The sequence below is a fragment of the Loxodonta africana genome, chromosome 15 (genome assembly GCF_030014295.1).
Source record: "Loxodonta africana isolate mLoxAfr1 chromosome 15, mLoxAfr1.hap2, whole genome shotgun sequence".
Classification (NCBI taxonomy): Eukaryota; Metazoa; Chordata; class Mammalia; order Proboscidea; family Elephantidae; genus Loxodonta; species Loxodonta africana.
In genome coordinates, this window is record NC_087356.1 from 6,784,002 (window position 1) to 6,803,429 (window position 19,428).

The 19,428-nt window shown below is 45.2% G+C and overlaps 1 protein-coding gene across 48 annotated transcripts in view; it reads left to right on the forward strand.

The window, feature by feature from the left end:
• The first annotated feature begins 1,278 nt into the window (after positions 1-1,278).
• The window catches only part of MAP4K4 (mitogen-activated protein kinase kinase kinase kinase 4), a 214,402-nt gene continuing 196,252 nt past the window's right edge, over positions 1,279-19,428 (forward strand). For 18 of the 48 annotated variants that reach the window (XM_064268531.1, XM_064268524.1, XM_064268533.1 and 15 more), the window contains exons 1-2: positions 1,281-1,443; positions 1,776-1,841. In XM_064268531.1, coding sequence (XP_064124601.1) covers positions 1,387-1,443; positions 1,776-1,841 — 123 coding nt within the window. In that variant the 5' untranslated portion in view covers positions 1,281-1,386. Of the gene's footprint in view, positions 1,444-1,775; positions 1,842-19,428 lie in introns of all 48 variants that reach the window. The other 30 variants (XM_064268551.1, XM_064268553.1, XM_064268547.1 and 27 more) reach the window with 5 other exon arrangements.

Below are 19,428 nucleotides of genomic sequence, written 5' to 3' on the forward strand. Positions count from 1 at the left end.
ACTCCACCCAGAGAGAGATCTTATATTCTCGGTTGATGAAACTCCGTAACTACTGACTAGTATCCAGGTTGCAAGAGGAAGCCCATTTGTTGATCGTAGTGATGTGTAGGCTCAAAACATGGCTTAGTATTTATGGCCCCAAACACAGTGCTCACCCACGGGGCGAAGTAAGGGGCGCGGCACCAGGCCATTACAAGAGCTGTTGTGGATTCGGCTACTGAGTCTCTTGGGGCCGGGCAGCCAAGTGATGCTCGCCTAATCCCGCAGCTACAACCCTGTCACACACTTATCCTGGAACAGAAAATAAAGGAAGAGAAAACCATGTAGGGAAACCGGAAATGAGGGTCTCAAAGGTATCCTAAGTGGTGCTGGAGGCAGCAGGGAAGAAAAGCGGGTGAGGAGAAAGAGAGGACCCTCTTCCGCTTGGATACATCCCCTCTCGCGTCCCCTTCGATCCGGGGCGCGGCCGGCCCAGCAGGGCGGGACACACCCTCTCCCTGAGAGACGGCGGGTTCGTCTGCCTCTCGGCGTCTGGGTCCGAGTTTGTTTCTTTGATTTATTGTTTGTGCGAGGTAGGGGCGTTTCCTTACTCTTAGCACCTTCCTGGGGACAGGACGGCCCCTTTCATCCCTGCGCTCCCGACCCCCCGGCTCTGGCCGTTTTGGAGGGCACCGAGGGGGTCGGGCTCGGAGGCCCCACCCGGGCGCCGGCTACCGGGTCTGGGCCGGCGGCCCGGCCATTGTTCCGGCCCCACCCCTGCTGAATATTCACGCGCCGGGCGGCGGGCGGCGCGCCCCGCGCCACCGCCAGCAGGACTCAGGGTGCGAGTGGGCTTCCGCCCGTTTTTCCTGCCGGGGAAGGAGAGGGGGAGCTGTTTGCGCTCCGCTCCGAATATATTTTCGGTGTCCCGTTTCCCCTCCTCCCGCGCGGCCGCCGCCGCCTCCTCCCTCCCCCCTCCCCCCTCCCCGCCCCCGCCCCGCCCCCGCCCCCGCCCCCCGGCTTATCTTTGTCTCGGCCTCGCGCTGCCTGCTCCACTCTCGGCGCCGCCGCGGCCCACGTTCCGGACGGCGGCGGCCTGGATGCGCGCGGCGCGCGGCGCGGGCTGCGGGGCCTGAGCGCGGCGACGCCCGGGCCGCTGGCGCGCCATGGTGTGAGCGCCGCCGCCGCCCCGCGCACGCTCCGTCCGCTCCTCGGCGCGCGGCCCGGGGCCGGCGAGAGCCGCGAGCGGGGCCGAGCCCGCGCCGCCGCCCGCCTGCCCGCCCCCGGCCGGCGAAGAGGCGTCCCGGCCGCCCGCTCCCCGTGCGAGCAGGCGCCGTGGCGCCCCGGCCTCGGCCGACGGCACGCAGACACAGATAGCTGTTCTATTTGGGAGGCAAAAAAGGGAAAATGGCGAACGACTCCCCTGCAAAAAGTCTGGTGGACATCGACCTCTCCTCGCTGCGGGTGAGTGGCCGCGGCGGGGCGGCGGGGCGGCGGGGCGGCGGGGCGGGGGCCGCGCCCCGGGCCGGCCGGGCGCTCGGGCGCCGCCGCGGGCAGAGCCGCGGGCGCGGCGGCTCCTTTGTCTGCCTGTGTCGGCATGTGCGGGGACGCGGGGCGCCGCCAATGCGCCCGGTGCCGCCCGCGCCCGCTGCCGGAGGCGCGGCCCTGGGCGCGGGGACCGGGGCGCGGGGCGAGGGGACCGGCGCGGGCGCAGCCGCCCTCTCCGCAGCGGGCCAGCGTCCTTTATTCCTTTTTGTTTCTTTTCAATTGTAACCCCTCCCCTCCTTCCTCTCCAGGATCCCGCTGGGATTTTTGAGCTGGTGGAAGTGGTCGGAAATGGCACCTATGGACAAGTCTATAAGGTCGGTGTGGGGCGCCTTCTTTGTTTCCCGTGGCGTGCTGAAACTTCGCGTTGGGAGACGAGGAAAAGGGCGATAAACACGCTCTGACTGGAGGCCACGCCACTTGGCCGAAGTTCGGAAAGGGCTTTCGCTTGGCAGCGTCTCTGTTTTTAAGCAGTTTATATTCAGATTGTATTCTGTCACAGGAGGTCGCTATGAGTCGAAAATGGACTCGCCGGCACCCAACAACCGCCCCAGCCACATCCCGATTAGCCTTAAAAGACCTCGTTTCCTGGCTTTGACAGAAAGAAATAAACTACACCCTTAGGCAAGCACTTTTGTAACAAAGTGGAAAAACGTTTTTCATAAAGCGACCTTAAATTTTTTTTTTCTTCCCAAACCCGGCCTTCTGAATGTGTTTGTTAATTAAAACTCACAAAAGGCCGGCCTTGCTCATGATTCTTAAATCAGTGCCTTGGCCTTCTCGAGAATGGTCATCATGTTTCCTCGTTTGAGCGCTGGCCAGGTGCTCAAGGTGGGGAGTTTGGTGCTAACTGGGACGCCTTTGTAACTCTCGTCTGTGGTCCACGCTACTGATGGATACGTATTTTGGGGAAGGGAGGGGTGTGCGTTTGGGCAACAGGAGCAGGAAGAATTACAGTGTGAAGATTATAAAATCGGAATTCCAGGAATAACCTGTTTGACAGGTGTGCAATGGGAAGAGGGAGAGCAAGGGGTAAGGAGGATGCCTGGTTTCACACCCATTCCAGGTTTTTCTCTTTTTTGCCCCCCCCCCCCGTCCCCCCGCCACCGGTAAATGCAGTGAACAAATCTGGAGACTATAAATCTGCGATGAGTAGCTGACACCTGTGTGACTAACAGTGTTCTCATTTTATCCAGTGTGCATACTAAAGGTTATGAAGAGCTGCAGGTAATGGATGGGCAAGGCCTTGGAAATAGAAAAAAAACAATAGATTCTTCCTGCCCTGTTTTGTTTCTTAAGATGTTCTAAAAGTCATCTGTATTGGAGTAGTTTTCTAGCTGTTGGAGTGGGTGCAGAGTAGGGTTAGAAAATGCCTTAGGAAGCAAGGGTTTCTGTTTTCACCAGGGAGAGTTGTCATTGTCTCATTCACAAAGCGGAGAGGCGCTGGGATACTTGGAGGCTGCCCATAGATGTTTTCTTAGGCCAGGTTAAGTGTGGATCCTATTGTGTCTTACTGCTTTATTGAGAGAGTTTGCCTGTCCTTTGAACGCCCCTCCCCTACCCCAGCTTAGCCTGGCCTGGGCAGTGTACAGGCCTGGGGTCTGAACTTGAGGCAGTATTTCTAGGTGATCCCAAGTGAAATTAGCATGTGTTTTGTTGGTTAACTGTTGGGGCCGGGGCCAGATTTTTGAATTTGAAAGGGAGCCCTGTTAACTCAGGCTGCTGGGCTCAACTGAATTTGGAAGTGTTTGGAAAATTTTGGATGAGATTGTGTTGCAACTCGCTGAGTGGCTTGGTAACTGGCTTTTAAAGACATTCTCCGGAGCCCCAGTGTTTGTGTAAGCAGCAGCCAGTTTTTTCTAACCCAGTTTTTCTGGCCAAATCTAAGTGGTGAGTGCGCTCCTCCAAGTGAGGTGGCCAGAGCTTGTTTTTGACCTGGTTATACAGTGGTGGGATTGTTTGTGTCTTACTCGGTCAGTATCTGTGCTGAGTGCAGCAGAGTAAGCTGAAGGCGTTAGTCAGCTTTTAAACTATAAGGAAAAAAGAAATGAATCCAAGTGTTAACTGGTTGTAAGAGGTGGAAGCCCTGTCCGGTAACAGTTTGGACAAGGACATTGTTTTCTCCCCTCCTTATTTCCCCTTTGCACACCCCCCTCCCCCAACCATGCAAAAGCTTTTGAAGTAGAAATGCCTACCATGACATTGGGAAGTGTTTGGGATATCCATAATGACACAGCTTGCTTTCTGACTACGAAGTCTGTACAGTGGAGGAGAAATTTTTCAGAATATGCAAGCGTAAGGAATTAAGAAATCTGTGCAATAGTGGCATACAATCCAGAACAAAATATCGCTTAGGATTTTGGTCACAAGCAGTTACATTTTTTATTATTACGATGGAAATTTTCAGACATACTCAAGTGGAATAAAGCACCCAACTTAACAGTTGTCAGCGCGTAACTAACGTAGTTGCATCTGTATTCCTCTTTCTGCCGTTACCTTACGGAAATCCCAGCTAGCTTGTCATTTCATCCATAAATTCTTCAGTATGTAACTAACGTAGTTGCATCTGTATTCCTCTTTCTGCCGTTACCTTACGGAAATCCCAGCTAGCTTGTCATTTCATCCATAAATTCTTCAGTATGTCTCTCTCTCTCTTTTTTTTTAACCTACTCACAAAGCCATTATCCCACCTAAAAAATTAATTCCTTAATGTCAGATATCCAGTGTTCACATTGTCCTGATTATCTCATGAATGTTTTCTTAATTGTCACTACTGAAAAACCAAACCCACTGCTGTCGAGTTGATTCCGACTCATAGTGACCCTATAGGACAGAGTAGAACTGCCCCGTAGAGTTTCTAAGGGGCGCCTGGCGGACTCGAACTGCTGACCTCTTGGTTGGCAGCTGTACACCACCAGGGTCACTGGGAGTTCTTTAATGTGTACGGCCCGGGAACTTCAGTAGAGATAGTAGAGATTGTGGAACTAGAGAGAATAGTCATAGCTCTGTTTTCTTCTCCTTTTAAATGTAAACTTTCTAGAATCATTTATTTTTATGCGTGGGGATTTATTTTAGATTTTTGCTGACATAATTTGCATATGGTGGTTTTGGGAATTAGGGTTTTGCCCTGGTGGCTCAGTGGTTAAGAGCTTGGCTGCTAACCAAAAGGTCAGCAGTTCAAATACACCAGCCGGTTTTTGGAAACCCTGTGAGCAATTCTATTCGATCATATGGGGTCGCTGTGAGCCGGAATCGACTCCAAGGCAACAGGTTTGGAGGTTTTTTTTTGTTTGTTTAGTGTTTGTTTATTGCCGCTAAACATCCTTCAGTGTGAATAGCATCAGGGTTTGGAAGATGTGTGTAACTTATTTGTTATTTACAAAAAAGTCGATTTCTGTAACTTCAGGTAAAACACCTGTAAGCTGAAAAACCTGTAGTCCTAATTGATTTTGTAGTTACATTTTCTGTTTTTTCTATGAGCTCTGTTTTTTACGGATAAGGTTACTTATTTTGAGAAGATTTATGTGAAGCGACTGAATTGAAAGCGAGTTTTCTGAGTTTTGATAAAGGCTTTTTTGGGGGGGATACTTATATCTCTGAGAAACATGGTAAACGGTTTGAGTATAGTTGAGGTATATATAACTTTTATCTTAGGAAAATGGATTTTTCTGTTTAGAGAAATTTATTTTCGGCTTTAGGTTTTTGAGGGAGCAAAAGGAAGGAGACTCAAATGAAAACTTTAAAAATGTCGTGAATGTGTGTTTGCAGGGTTGCTTTCAGAATGCCGCTCATTTGTAAGTGTGGAGTGCTTTCGTGCATGTTGGTTTACTGATCCCCCAGGTTGCGTAAATATAGAGGATTTTTACTGTTTTTCATCAAAGGAGGACAGTGATAACATAAGAAGTCAAAACCAGAAGTAATAAGTCTATGTTCCTGTGTTAGTTTGGATTTTATTGTTATTTTCAAGATTTATTGGACCATTTTTGTTTTTTTCCATGGCTAACTGTATTGTTATCTTGTATTTGGTGTTCCAAAATCGCTCGAATAGGAGAAGACGGGCTACCTGAGAAGGAAAGCTCTGCCTCTTGAAAGGCAGGCACTGTTGGGAAGCCAGAGGGCAATGGGACAGTAACTTGGGCCTCAGGGAGTTTAGAATTCAGCAGGCAAAGAGGCAGGTGTCCGGCCTTGCTCCGGGGAGGGGAGTTAGGTGTGTGGAGGGTTGGGCACCTCTGACACTGTTACTGGTAAAAGGGAGGATGTAGACTAAGGAGCTTGAGGAGGAGAGTCCAAACCCAAATGAAACTTGCTGTCGAGTCGATTCTAACTCATTGCAACCCTATAGGACAGAGTAGAATGGCCCCACAGGGTTTCCAAGGAGTGGCTGGTGGATCTGAACCGCCGGCCTGTTGGTTAAGCAGCCGAGCACTTAAGCAAGGCGCCACCAGGGCTCCAAGGAGGAGGGTACTCCAGGCCAAAAAAAATGCATGGTAAGGAGAGCTAGCCATGAGAGTCTGCCACCTCTTAAGCACTGTGCTAAACGCTCAACCCCTCATTTACTGAAGGAAGGTTGTGGGGTGCCAGAAGGGCTGACGGTGGCCTTTGGGAATGACGGGAGGTTGAGGGAGCAGTGGGAATCTGCCTACAGATGTTTGGGCTTGAGATGAAGGAGGAACCTTGTTCTTAAACAGTGAAGAGCCACTGGAAGTTTTGGGATTAATGTTCCTTGGGAGGAGGGGACTTGGTCGGATGGTTTTGTTTTGGGAAGGATGAGGTGAGATGGTTGGCATTTGGCAGTGGACTGACCGGAAGAGAAGCGGGGGAGGCAGAGGTGGGGGCAGCCGAGACAGTGACCGTGGAGAGGAAGAGAGGCTGAAGTTTGAGGTGGGTTTCGAAGGATGCATGAATAGTGTGGTTCCTTGAGCATTCCTCCTTGTGTATTTGATCTGCTGATTTGACTCATTCTCTGCAGGCTTTGTAGACGGCCTTTTGTGACCGTGGAGAGGAAGAGAGGCTGAAGTTTGAGGTGGGTTTCGAAGGATGCATGAATAGTGTGGTTCCTTGAGCATTCCTCCTTGTGTATTTGATCTGCTGATTTGACTCATTCTCTGCAGGCTTTGTAGACGGCCTTTTAATGGGTACCCTGTTTGCCCAGTAGGTGGGGAGGAGCCTTGGGATTAACAGGCCGAAAGTGCTGAAACTGCTTTCACTTGCTCGGAGATAGAGTGCCATATATATTGTCTGGCTTTTAAAAATCATTAGTCTAACGTGTTAGAGTGTGCACTTAAACTTGTGTGTGAGGGTCTCTAAATAGAGTGTCTTTTGTTGTTAATTCAGGGAAAGACAACTTGTGGGCCAAAAACGAATGATGTTTTTGTTAGGAGGAGGGTTAGTGTCAGCTGATCTGTCCCTAGGTGGCATGTTCGGACTTGTTCTGAGACAGATTTCCTTCATGCTGAAAGAATTCTGGACTTGGAGAAGGTGGGAGGAAGCCCTGTTTCACAAATATTGGTGTGTAGCTCTCTTAAATATCAACCCCACATGTCCAAAAGCAAATCCAGCCGTCAGACAAAACCCCGTTGGGTTTTTAATTGCATATAGCTTGAAATTTTGTAGCACATGCATGTTCAATGGCTTAGCTGCAAACTTCTGTTTTGCCTTTTTCCTTAACATAACTAGTATTCAGTATATGTGTATTTCTACATAAATTGACATACACCAGAAACATTATCTGGGCACTTTTGGTACAGTGTATGTGTTTGTAGACTTTTACGGACTGATTGTGGGAGAGCAAAGAGATGTTTTTTGAAATGATACGTTCTACTTTTGAAAGAAGACATTCCTGAAAATACGTGCTAAGCTATGGAGCTAAGGAGCTTCATTCCCAGGAAACTGAAAACGTTATAAGCTAAGTATCTTTTGGACACTTTGTTGTACGAATTTCACACATGTTCATTTATTTCTCTGCTTTAGTAGTAAACAATGTGTCAGCTGGTCTGTGAATGGCTGCTGCAGGTTAAAGATTGCCCACTCTTGGGGCGTCTCTCAGTTGTATTCAGTTAACGATGTAGCAGTTTTTTGATTTTCTTATGTTCCAATCATTTGAGAACATTGGCAGGGGGCAATAAAATACTGAAATAATTGCACAAACCTACTGCTTTTCTGACAAAGATGATAAAGCTGCAGAAACAGAGCCGGAGGCTAGGAAGCAGCACTGCTGTGTGATAACCTGGAGGCTCAGCCTCAGCGTATATGGAGGTCGGTCACTGACATCCGAGGAAAACGTGCCAGAGTGCGTACTGCGTGACAGTGGGCTCTTAGAGTCAAGAACTTATTCCACAGTAAATTTTCAAAATCAAACACTTCTAATTTCTGGTTTTAAGAGGTCGGCAGGAGATTTAGGTCACTTTCTAACGTTTTGAGCCAGCGTTTTAAAAACTTTGTTTCTATCACAAGGAGATAGGTATTAGTGGACTGCAGGTCGTTATACCAAGTATTTGCTAATACCGAAACGCTGTCGAGTCATAGCCACCCTATAGGGCAGAGTGGAACTGCCACATAGGATTTCCAAGGAGTGGCTGGTGGATTTGAACTGCTGACCATTTGGTTAGCAGCTATAGCTCTTAACCACTGTGCCACCAGGGCTCCGTTTGCTATTAAGTGCCTTGAGAATTTACTGCAGATAGATTTTTCACTTAATTCAGTTTAGTTTTTTTGCAACGGTAGGCTGAATTATCAGTTTTCAAATATTAAGGCATATTTAATAATTTAGCTCTCGGCTACTAACTGAAAGGTTGATGGTTCAAACCCACCCAGCTGCTCTGCAGGGGGAAGAACTGGCAGTCGGCTCCAATAAAGATTACAGCCTGGAGAACCCTATGGGGCAGTTCTTCTCTTGTCACATGGGGTTGTTGTGAGTCTAAATGGACTCAAAGAAACCGAACAACAGATTCTTAAGTTATTTCACTTCTAAAAGATTTGGTTGGTAGTTATGTTACTGAAATAACACCAGAAGAATGGAATCAGGGTAAAATCTTTGGACATAAGGAGGGAATGGTTAGGAGATTGGAGAAGGGCTAGAAGTAACGTTACAAATTATGTCCTTAGGTTTTATGAGAAACCCAATTGGATGTGATGTTTCTGTATGAGGCTGGTTTAGTAATAGACGTCCTCTGGTGGTATTCAGGAGAGGAGCTGTCTCTTGGATTGAGTAATTAATAAAGTGATGTGTTGTGGGGTAGTGAATTGGGGAGCACAGTTTTCTGTAAGAATTTCAAAAGGAAGTGGGGAGATTGAAAAGCTCTAGGACTTGCCAACTTTTTAAAACTGGGGTCTCAGAAACTGACGTCTCTGTGGTGTTGTGAGGAATTTAGAACTGAGGAAGTGATGAAAAGGATTAACCACAAAAAGGTGGTTCCTGCGACAAGCGGGTGTTGTGCTGTGACCACGCTGGGTCCAGCTCTAAGTGCCAGGTGTTCAGTGGTGGATGGAACGGGCAACTAGTCTACCTCATGGAACTTAGGAAAGATGGCCATGGATGCATGTGATAAAAGGCCAGATATCAGCTCTGTCTTGCAATGTCTGCATCTCCCCAGGTGCTCTACCCCAGTGAATGCACTAAACCCAGTGGCTTTGAGTAGATTCCGACTCACAGCAATCCTACAGGACAGAGTAGAACTGCCCCACAGGGTTTCTAAGGAGTGGCTGGTGGATTCAAACTGTTGACCTTTTGGTTAGCAGCTGTAGCTCTTAACCACCGCGCCACCAGGGCTCTAGCCGATGCAGTGACAGGCCCAAACAGCCTGGACTTCAGTTTGGTCCTTTTAGCCCTAAAGCGGGATCAACCTCAGCAGGGTTTCCCAAACCCCAGTACGTTTGTAATATACAGTGAAAGCAAGGAAAGTAAAATGAAAGAAATAGACATACAAAATAGGAGCCTATGTTTTTCATCATCAAAAGACAAATTGTTGTGGAAATTTCACACATGTCTTCTCTGTTTCTGAAGCTGTCTCGTGTACACCGGTCAGCTGACCACGCTTTGAGAAGCACTGATCCGGCAGGATTGATTCTGGGCAGGGCTGTTGAGTTAGCAAGCTGGAGACCTGGGGGCTGGTGTCTGTGCCCTGCAGTGAATTCTCCCACCTGTAGAAGTCGGGAGTCAGAGCACGGGCTGCAGTGCAGCTTCAGCGCCTTTGACCCCTCGGGCATTTAACTCTCTTTCATGTGGTAAATATTGACCAGTTATGTATGAAATATAAATAATTAAAAGAAAAAATACTCCCTTACATTGTAACTTTAAAAAACCTTTATTTTAACCATAGGATAAATAAACCAAACCAAAACCATTGCTGTCCAGTCCATTCCCACTCACAGTGACCCTATAGGGCAGAGTGAAACTGTCCCGCAGGGTTTCCAAGCAGCGGCTGGTGGGTTTGAACTGCCGACCTTTTGGTTAGCAGCTGAGCTCTTAACCACTGCACCACCGGGGCTCCTTGTGATAAGTAAGGCCTTTTAAAACTTATTAAAGTTATGAACGTTCAATCAAAATGCACAAAAACGCCTGTATCAAAACTCGGAAGGAATCCTGTAGCCGGCCTCTCCCTTGCCCCCCCCAGTTCCCCAGAGGTGTCTACTCTCAGTGCTTTTAGCCACCTCATCTGATAATTACTGCCATTATGTGTTTATGTGGCTATTTCTATTTCTTCTTATCAATTTCAGACATTTATTGACTTCCTGTTAGCGTAGAGACAGCTCTTATAACTGGTCCCCTCCCTTCTTCAGTCTGCATTCTCACTTAAAAGAGTATATCATAATTTTGTGTTAAAATGATGGTTGTTTATATTATCACGACTGGAAATACCATTTTTCACTGACCCAAGCAATCTAATATGAATACTTTTCCTTATTTAAACAGTACCGTCCCCTTGCATTGCCTGACTTTTTCATTTGCTTAGTGATCTAGGTACCTATTGTTCCTTTTCTCCTCCCAGTACTCTAAAAGATAAATGCCTAGTAAAATTAAGCCTTTGTCAATGATCTTTCTTTTTTTGTTCTTGTTATTGTACTTTAGGTGAAAGTTTGCAGGACAAACTAGCTTCTCATTAAACAGTACACGTGCTGTATTGTGACACTGGTTATCAACCCCGCCACATGTCAACACTCTCTTAACTTTGGTTTCCCTGTTACCAGCTTTCCTGTCCCCTCCTGCCTCCTAGTCCTTGCCCCTGGGCTGGTGTGCCCCATGAGTCTCGTTTTGTTTTATGGGCCTGATATTTGGCTGAAGGGTGAACCTCTGGAGTGACTTCATTATTGAGCTAGAAGGGTGTCCAGGGGCCATTATCTCGGGGTTTCAGCAGCCTCTGTCAGGCCAGTGAGTCTGGTTGTTTTTCGTGAGTTAGAATTTTGTTCTGCCTTTTTCTCCAGCTATGTCTGGGACCCTCTATTGTGATCCCTGTCAGAGCAGTCCGTGGTGGTAGCCAGGCACCATCTAGTTGTGTTGAACTTTGTCAGTGATTTTTAAAACACATCAGATGATTTATTGTTGCAAATTACCCATTGATTTCAATTTTTTCTCCCTGGACAGCACTCCTGGAGATATGTCAGAACTTGGTGTTTTCATGTTCTAAGCTGAGCAGATATGGTTTGCCCCCTAGACCCAGTGGACAACTGTTGTCCTGGTTTACTGTCTTGTTTCCCGGAAGCACAACCTCCAGTAGCTCTGTAAGAAAGGGTGCACATGTGTAAAGGTTTTGAGTCCTTGCTTGGCAGACAGTGTCTTTATTGTAAATTTGCACTGGATTTGCCTGCATATCTAAGTTAGCGGAAAAGTATTCTAGGTTGAATATCATTGTTCCCTTGGAATTTTGAAGACATTGCTCTATTGTTTTGAGTGTGACCTGTTTTAAACTTCTTTTGGAAAACTTTTAGGATAGTCTCTTTATTCCTGGTATTCTTAGATTTTATGAGGGTCTCTTGTTGTCATTCTTTCTGTTTGGAGCAGTCTTCTTTTCCCTAAGAAATTTTTTTGTATCATTTTTTGATACACTTCTTTCTAGCTTCTCTGCCTTCTTTTTAGGAAGTCCTATTAGTCACCTCTTAGATCTAGTTTCTTATCTTTCCTCTTCTGTTAAGTATTTGTCTTTTTGCCCTTCTGTTGTGAGGCGCCTGGTTTTCTTGTGCTCCTGCATTCTTTTTTCTCTACCATCCAGATTTATTTATCCTGTTCGCTTATTTTTGGTCTTTGTCTTTCATGCTGTGGGTTTTCCTTGAAATCCTGGAGATCCCTGACTATCTGATCATATTTAAGAGTAAGGTACTAGGAAATGAATTGGGGCCTCTGTGTATATGGGCAGGAGGTTGTTGACTGATGCTGCTCGAATGTAGGGAGGTCAGATAGACATCAGTACCTTCTGGTGGTTGGGGAACCTCAGTAGGGGCTGGTTTCTCTAATAACTTTCAGGATTTTCTGCCGAGGGGCCATATATGGGTTTCAGGGTGGGGGAAAGAGACTGAGGATCCTGTAGTTTAATATCTTAACTTTCACTTAATCCCTGTGTTGTCAGCCTTCTGCTCCACCACTTTGCCTGGTGCCTCTTGTCTGGAGCATCTCTTTTTCAGTTTCTTCAGAAATAAACCTGTGGTGTGTTATCGGTGTGGAGGGATGTGAGGTAGGGAAGTGTGTGAGGTAGGGAAGGACCTGGGGCATTCAGCTGCTAAATGTGCAGGCTAACCTAGCCTCCTGGTTTTAACCTTGTACTTCATTGGTTTCCATTGCTTTCCAGTGTTGAGTTTCTCAGGGTGCTTTGGGGCACACGGGCTCACTTCCTCTTGGTTTCCTCAGTAGACCCTTAGGTCGTAACTGTTTCTTCTCCACCATATCAATTATCACTTCGTCTACATTTTAGGCATCAAACCTGTATCAGTTCTCTTAAGTCCTGTCCTCCCTTCATCGTTTTATTCTGAACTTTCTATTCTTATAGCCTTTTGTCTGAGACTTATCCTCCATGACTCATGTGATCAGCCTGTCATGTTTAACTAGAAGTCGTATCTTTGATTTTCAACTTAGAGTTTTGCACAGGTGTTTGCTTCTTTTCATCCATAACAACAACAGCAGTGAAGGGGGTGAGTGGGTGCCTTTATGTGGGCTCCCTAGAAGGCAGAGCTTAAGGCAGGGGTTAAAGTGGAAGTACTTAATTTGGGAGGTGCAGGCCCTAAGCTGAGGAAAAAGGAAAGTGAGGCAAGAAAAGATGCGAAGTAGCCGATGGTATGTGTTACTGTGCTGGCTACTACTTTGAACAGGCCTTAAAAAGACATAGAAGTTTGTTCAGCAGGATTGGTTTTTAAAAAAAAAAATTTTTTTAAACAGCTTTATCGAGGCATATTTTACATATCTTAAAATTCACCCATTTCAAGCCAACAGTTCAAGGTTTGAGTAAATTTACTGGATGGTGGTACCATCACCACAAATCAGAGCATTCTCACCACCCCACTAAGGTGCCTCCTACCCATTCACACCCCGAGAGGAGACAGCTGCTGTTCTACTTCCTGTCTCTCTAGATTTGCCTTATCTAGACATCTCGTGTAAATGGAATACACTACGTGGTCTCGTGTCTGGTTTCTCTCACCTCACCTAATGCCTTCGAGGTTCTTCTACGTAGCACGAGTCAGTAGTTGTTTTTTTACTGCAGAGTAATATTCCATCGTATGGCTGTACCACACCTTGTCTAACATTCACCCGCGGATGGACATTGAATTTGTCTCTGATTTTTGGCCGTTTGAATAATGCATCCAGCGGATCGTTTTGCTTTGCTTTTCCAAAAGAGCTGCGTGTGGAATTGCACCTTGGAAGTCATCCATGGAAAGGAGAACCAAAAACTAAACCGTGTCTGTTGCTCTAAATTTGGCTCCGATTCATAGCGACCCTATAGGACAGAGTAGAACTGCCCCATCGGGTTTCCAGGGAGTGGCTGGTGGATTACAGCTGCTGATCTTTCGGGAAGCAGCCAAGCTCTTAACCATTGGGCCAACAGGGCTCTGTGTGGAAAGGAGAAAGAAGGGGTGATTTATCTGCATGGGCCTTCCCATCTCTTTGGTGTAACCACTTCTCTGTTACACTGACGGCCTTGTCTACCTCTGGATGAGGGGAAGGAAGTTGGAAATTCTGCTTCTTGGAAGTCTTTTCCTTCCCTACTCATGTTATTTGTCATCACTGTGAACAGTAAATCGTTACTTTGGACACCAATATGGCCTCTTTCTTACGGCTGTAAAAACACTGTTCAGTATCAGTGAGGTCACTGGTATCAGGAAGTAGGCCAAACCTGTTTTTCCTTCTCACTGTTCCTTTGGGGGATTCCATTGTGTAATACCCAGACATTTGTCATGTGATGCTAAAGTCTGGAGTTTTCCTTTATCCCAAGCAGAAGTGATTGACTCACCAGGATTTGAGAAAACAACAAAACGAGATCTATTATCTTTGGTAAGAAGGACACACCTCAAGTTAGATAAATGATTTGCTGAGTTAATCCAGGAATAAGGTTACACATCTTAATTTGCTTCAAATATATCTATATTTTTCTCGGCTTCTTTTATTAGCGACTTACTGCATTGAGATCACATCTAATTAAATTTAATGATAGTGTATCTTTATATTCTTGTACTTGGCAGTTATCAGTCTTACCTGCTTTTGATAGTGGTAGACTACTCTTGAGTACCAGAACCCTCTGCCATGTGTTTTTGAGACCCTGTATATGTAATTGCCTTAGGATTTACTCAATTTTGAGATCTCAAGTGTCAGTGTTTGAGTATTATCTAGGTTAGGACTGTGCATCTAAGTGACACATAATTCATTGGGGATGCCAGGTTAGATACTGGGTATTACCCGAAGTTAAGGATGTACATCCAAGTGGCACACAATTCACTGGGTTCATTAACGTACCTGCTGGGGCACACCTCAAATTCTGGGATGTTTTTCATTTGAACTTGGCATGTCAGAGCATCTCATTTCTTTCTATATACGTACACATGGTTTCTTATCCATCTTTGTTACTCTCTCCTTTAATTTCCAGAAAAAAAACTTGTTGGTGTTCAGCTCTTTATGCTTCAGTGATTTGAGGCCTGAATGTCTGTTTTGTGATTTGCTTTTTATAGGTATTTTGAGCCTGCTCCACTAGGCAAGTACCTTTTGTGTGCATAATATATGCCAGGCACCGTGCAAGGCTTGTTCACTGGTGACAACGGACAAGAAAGGCCATCGGCTTGTGCTCTTGTGGAGCATACAGCCTGATGTGTAAGGCAGATAATAAACAATTTCAAGAGGATGATATTGCGGCAAGGGGAAGAGCAGGATCCCATGGAGTGTATGATGCGGTAGCAAAGCTGGATTTGATAAAGTAGGTATGGACACTGAAGCTTCGTGATTTAAATTGAGATTCAGTGGCTGAGGCATAGATGGCTGAGGAGCAACCAGCAGGCTTCCTTGCAGATAAAAGGAGCCTTTGAGCCTGTGACTCATCACCTTGGTTAATAGAGATTTGAATAAAGATAGGAGGGATGTATTTCATAGATTATGGTAACTGACTGCCTCCATTCAGTTTGCCTTGCCCCAGCTATCTCTTGGGAGGCCTTGCATCCTACATCCTTGCTGTTTGGTGTCATTGCTGTTTTGAATCTCTGTCAGTTAGGAGTTATCAGCTTATCTGTCCAGCACCCTGAACATCCCCAAAGGGAGGGAGGACTGGGGAGGAGCCCTCATCAGGCCACTCAGTGAGTGCCTTGAGCAGGAATGGGAGCAGTACCCGGTGACTAGTGGCCCCAGCCCTGGTGTCGTAGTGGCTAAGGGTTTGGCTGCCAACCGGAAGATCAGCAGTTAAAATCCACCAGGCGCTCCCTAGAACCCTGTGCGGCAGCTCCGCTCTGTCCTTTGGGGTTGCTGTGAGTTGGAATCAACCCAGTGGCAGCAGGTTTGGTTTTGATTTAGATGGCCCGAAATAGGCCCTGTTCTTCCCACACTATGCACCTAGGAAGGACTGCTTTACTCAGCTGCCGAGGCAACTTAGGGCTGGGAGAGACCCCTCTGTGAGATGGGAACAGTGGTGTAAAGGTTTGTGGTATTTAAATAGTTTTTCATAAGTGTTTTGGGGGCTCAGGTTAAACAAGGAAACAATTCAAAAGATGAGGCTTTGGATTTCTTTTTTTTTCAGGTGCTGTGTATTTGCTGGAAACCCTGGTGGTGCAGTGGTTAAGTGCTGTGGCTACCAACCAGAAGGTTGGCAGTTCGAGTCTGCCAGGTGCTCCTTGGAAACTCTATGGGGCAGTTCTACTCTCTACTGTAGGGTCGCTATGAGTCGGAATCGACTCAACGCCAGTGGGTTTGGTGTATTTGCTTTTTGGATATGTTGACAAAAGAGACTTTCTTTCCCTGAACCTACGATGTAAAATGATTTTATGGGCCTTTTCTTTTCTTCTTCTTTTTAACAATTTAATATGGAGTGAAATATTCCTCAGTTTTCTCAAATCATACTGGAAAACAGGACTGTTTTATTACTGTTGCTTCCATTCAGAATTTGAAATTCTTATTGTCTTTTACTTTGTTTAAACAAAGCCTTTGTCAGTCATTGGGTGAACAGTCCAAAGTTGAATTTAGACATCTCTTGAGTTTGCTGCTCCGTTAGCTGAAATTATATATTCTTCTTGTACTTGCCTTATTGTTATTAAAAAATAAAACAGCACTGATGTAAAACTAAATTTTGCATAGGATGTTAATTTTTTCCTCTCGACTTTTATACTCTTAGATTTCTGTTCTGTTTTCTGAGGACTTGCTGTCACTGGTAGTCTTCTTCCTTTCTTTTTTGCCTTCCTTTGGATTGAGTTTTTAAAAATGATTCCATTTTATCTTCTTTATTGGTTTATTAGCTATAGGTCTTCCTTGTATTATTCTGTAGGTTGCTTTACAGTATATAGTACATATCTTTAACTTACCACTCTCTCCTCCTCAAATAATGTTACACACTTCATGGATAATATACAAACCTCACAGTAGTGTCCTTCCATTTCTCCCCACCTGGCCTTTATGATATCATTGTCATACATTTTAACTTCATATATGTTATAAACTCTAAAATACATTGATGTTATTTTTGTTCAAATATTTTTTAAAGAAACTTAAGTAGTAAGGGAAAAAATATGTACCCATGTAGTATATTAATATTAATGATATTGTTGGATAATTTCTACATTTGGCGGGATCCCCTTTCTAGGGAATACGCATAAATAGGGATCTCTTCCAGTCAGCTGGCCAGGTAGCTGTCTTCCAAATTTCTTGGCATAAATGAGTGAGTACTTCCCGTGCTGCATCTGTTTGTTGAAACATCTCAGTTTGCTGAAAGTCATTCAGAAGTGGCTGCAGCAATGTATCGACAAGAGAACTGCCAGAAATTCAAGCTGGATTCAGAAGAGGACGTGGAACCACGGATATCATTGCTGATATCAGATGGATCTTGGCTGAAAGCAGAGAATACCAGAAAGAAGTTTACCTATGTTTTATTGACTGTGCAAAGGCATTTGACTCTGTGGATCATAACAAATTATGGATAATGTTGTGAAGAATGGGAATTCCAGAACATTTAATTGTGCTCATGAGAAACCTGTACATAGATCAGGAGGCAGCCATTGGAATAGAACAAGGGGATAAGCACGTGGCTTAAAGTCAGGAAGGTGTGTGTCAGGGTTGTATCCTTTCGCCATACCTAGTCAGCCTGTATGCTGAGCAGATAATCTGAGAAGCTGGACTGTATGAAGAAGAATGGGGCATCAGGATTGGAGGAAGACTCATTAACAACCTGCGATATGCAGATGACACAACCTTGCTTGCTGGAAGTGAAGAGGACGTGAAGCACTTACTGATGAAGATCAAAGACTACAGCCTTCAGTATGGATTATTCTTCAACATAAAGAAAACAAATATCCTCACAACTGGACCAATGAGCAACATCATGATAAACAGAAAAGATTGAAGTTGTCAAGGGTTTCATTTTACTTCTATCAACGACACCCATGAACAAATCTGTCTTGGAAGAAGTAAGACCAGAATGTGCCTTAGAAGCAAGGATGGAGAGACTAGTCTCACATACTTTGGACATGTTATCAGGATGTCCCTGGAGAAGGACATCGTGTTTGATAAAGTAGAGGGTCATTGGAAAAGAGGAAGACCCTCAATGAGATGGATTGACACAGTGGCTGCAACAATGGGCTCAAGCATAACAACGATTGTGAAGATTGCTCAGGACTGGGCAGGGTTTCATTCTGTTGTATATCTGGTGGCTGTGAGTCAGAACTGACTCAACGGCACAACAAATGTAGCATGTATACGTGCATACATGTACCCATGTAGTTAGATCCATATTTCTATCTGGTATTGTTTTCCTTCTGCCCAAAGGACTTCCTTTAACATTTTTTTTTTGTAGTGCAGGTTTGCTGGTGATGAATTCATTCAGCATCATTGTTTTGCTCCTATTTGAAAGATATTCTTGCTGGGTATATAATTTTATATTGACAGTTTTTTTCTTTTCGTACTTTAGAATGGCTACCCTGTTGCCTCTGTCTTGCATTGTTTCCACTGAGATGTCTGCTGTAATCCTTATCTTGTTCCTCTGTATGTTACGTGTCATTTTTTTTTTTTTTTCCTGTCTAAGATTTTTCCCTTTTCCCATTTTTGGAGCAATTTGATTACAATGTATTTAAGTGCGGTTTTGGAGCAGTGGTTAAGAGCTTGGCTACTAACCAGAAGGTCGGCAGTTCAAATCTACCAGCTGCTCCTTGGAAACTCTAGGGACAGCTCTACTCTGGCCTATAGGGTCTCTGTGAGTCGGAATCAACTCAGCGGCAACGAGTTTAAGTGCAGTTTTCTTTGTGCTTCAGGTGCTTGGAGTTTGTGAGCTTCTGGGATCTGGGGTTTAGAGGTTTCATCAAATTTGGAAAATGTTTGGCCGTTATTCCTTCACATTTTTTTTTGCCCCCCTCTTCCTCTTCATAGGCTTAGGGGTTCCCATTACATGTGTATTAGGGCATTTGAAGTTGTCTCACAACTCACTGATTGCCCACCCCCTTTTTAAAAAATTCTTCCTGAGTTTCATTTTGGATAATTTATTTTGCTATGACTTCATGTTCACAAATTATTAACTTTTTTTTGCAATGTTGACTCTGCTATTAATCTCATCCAGTGCACTTTTCATCTCAGGCATTGTATTTTTTTTTTTTTCTTTAGACGTTTTTGATTTGGGCCTTTTTTATATTTTCCAGGCCTTAACTTTTTGAACATACAGAATACAGTTGAAGTAACTAATGTCTTTTCTGTAATTCTAGTTTCTGTGTCAGTTCTGTGCTGGTTTTGATTGCTTAGTCTCATGACTCGTGATGTTTTTCTGCCTCTTTGCCTCTTTAGGAAGGTTTGTTTTTGGTTTACTGGATACCAGATGCTGTGAGTTTTACCTTGTTCGGTGCTGGATATTTTTGTATTCCTATAAGTATTTTTGAGCTTTGTTCTGGGGTACAGTTACCTGGAAACAATTGGATTTTTTTTTTTTGGAGAGGGGATATTGCTTTTAGGATTTGTTAGGCAGGTGTGGAGTAGTGCTCAGTCTAGCAATTATTGTCTTCCACTACTCAGGCAAGGCCTATCTGAGTACTCTACCCAATTTTACATGATTTACGAGTTGTTCCAGGCTGTCTGCTGGTAACAGGCACTATTCCCATTCTTGTATGAGTACCAGTCGTGGCAGGTCCCCTGTAGATTTCTGCTGTTCTTCTCTCTCTGTATACCTCTTGTCTTTGGAACTGGGACCTGGAACTTTAGCCCCCTTGGCCTACCTGGGCTCTCAGCTCCTTCTCCTCAGCCAGAGGAGTTGGTGGGAT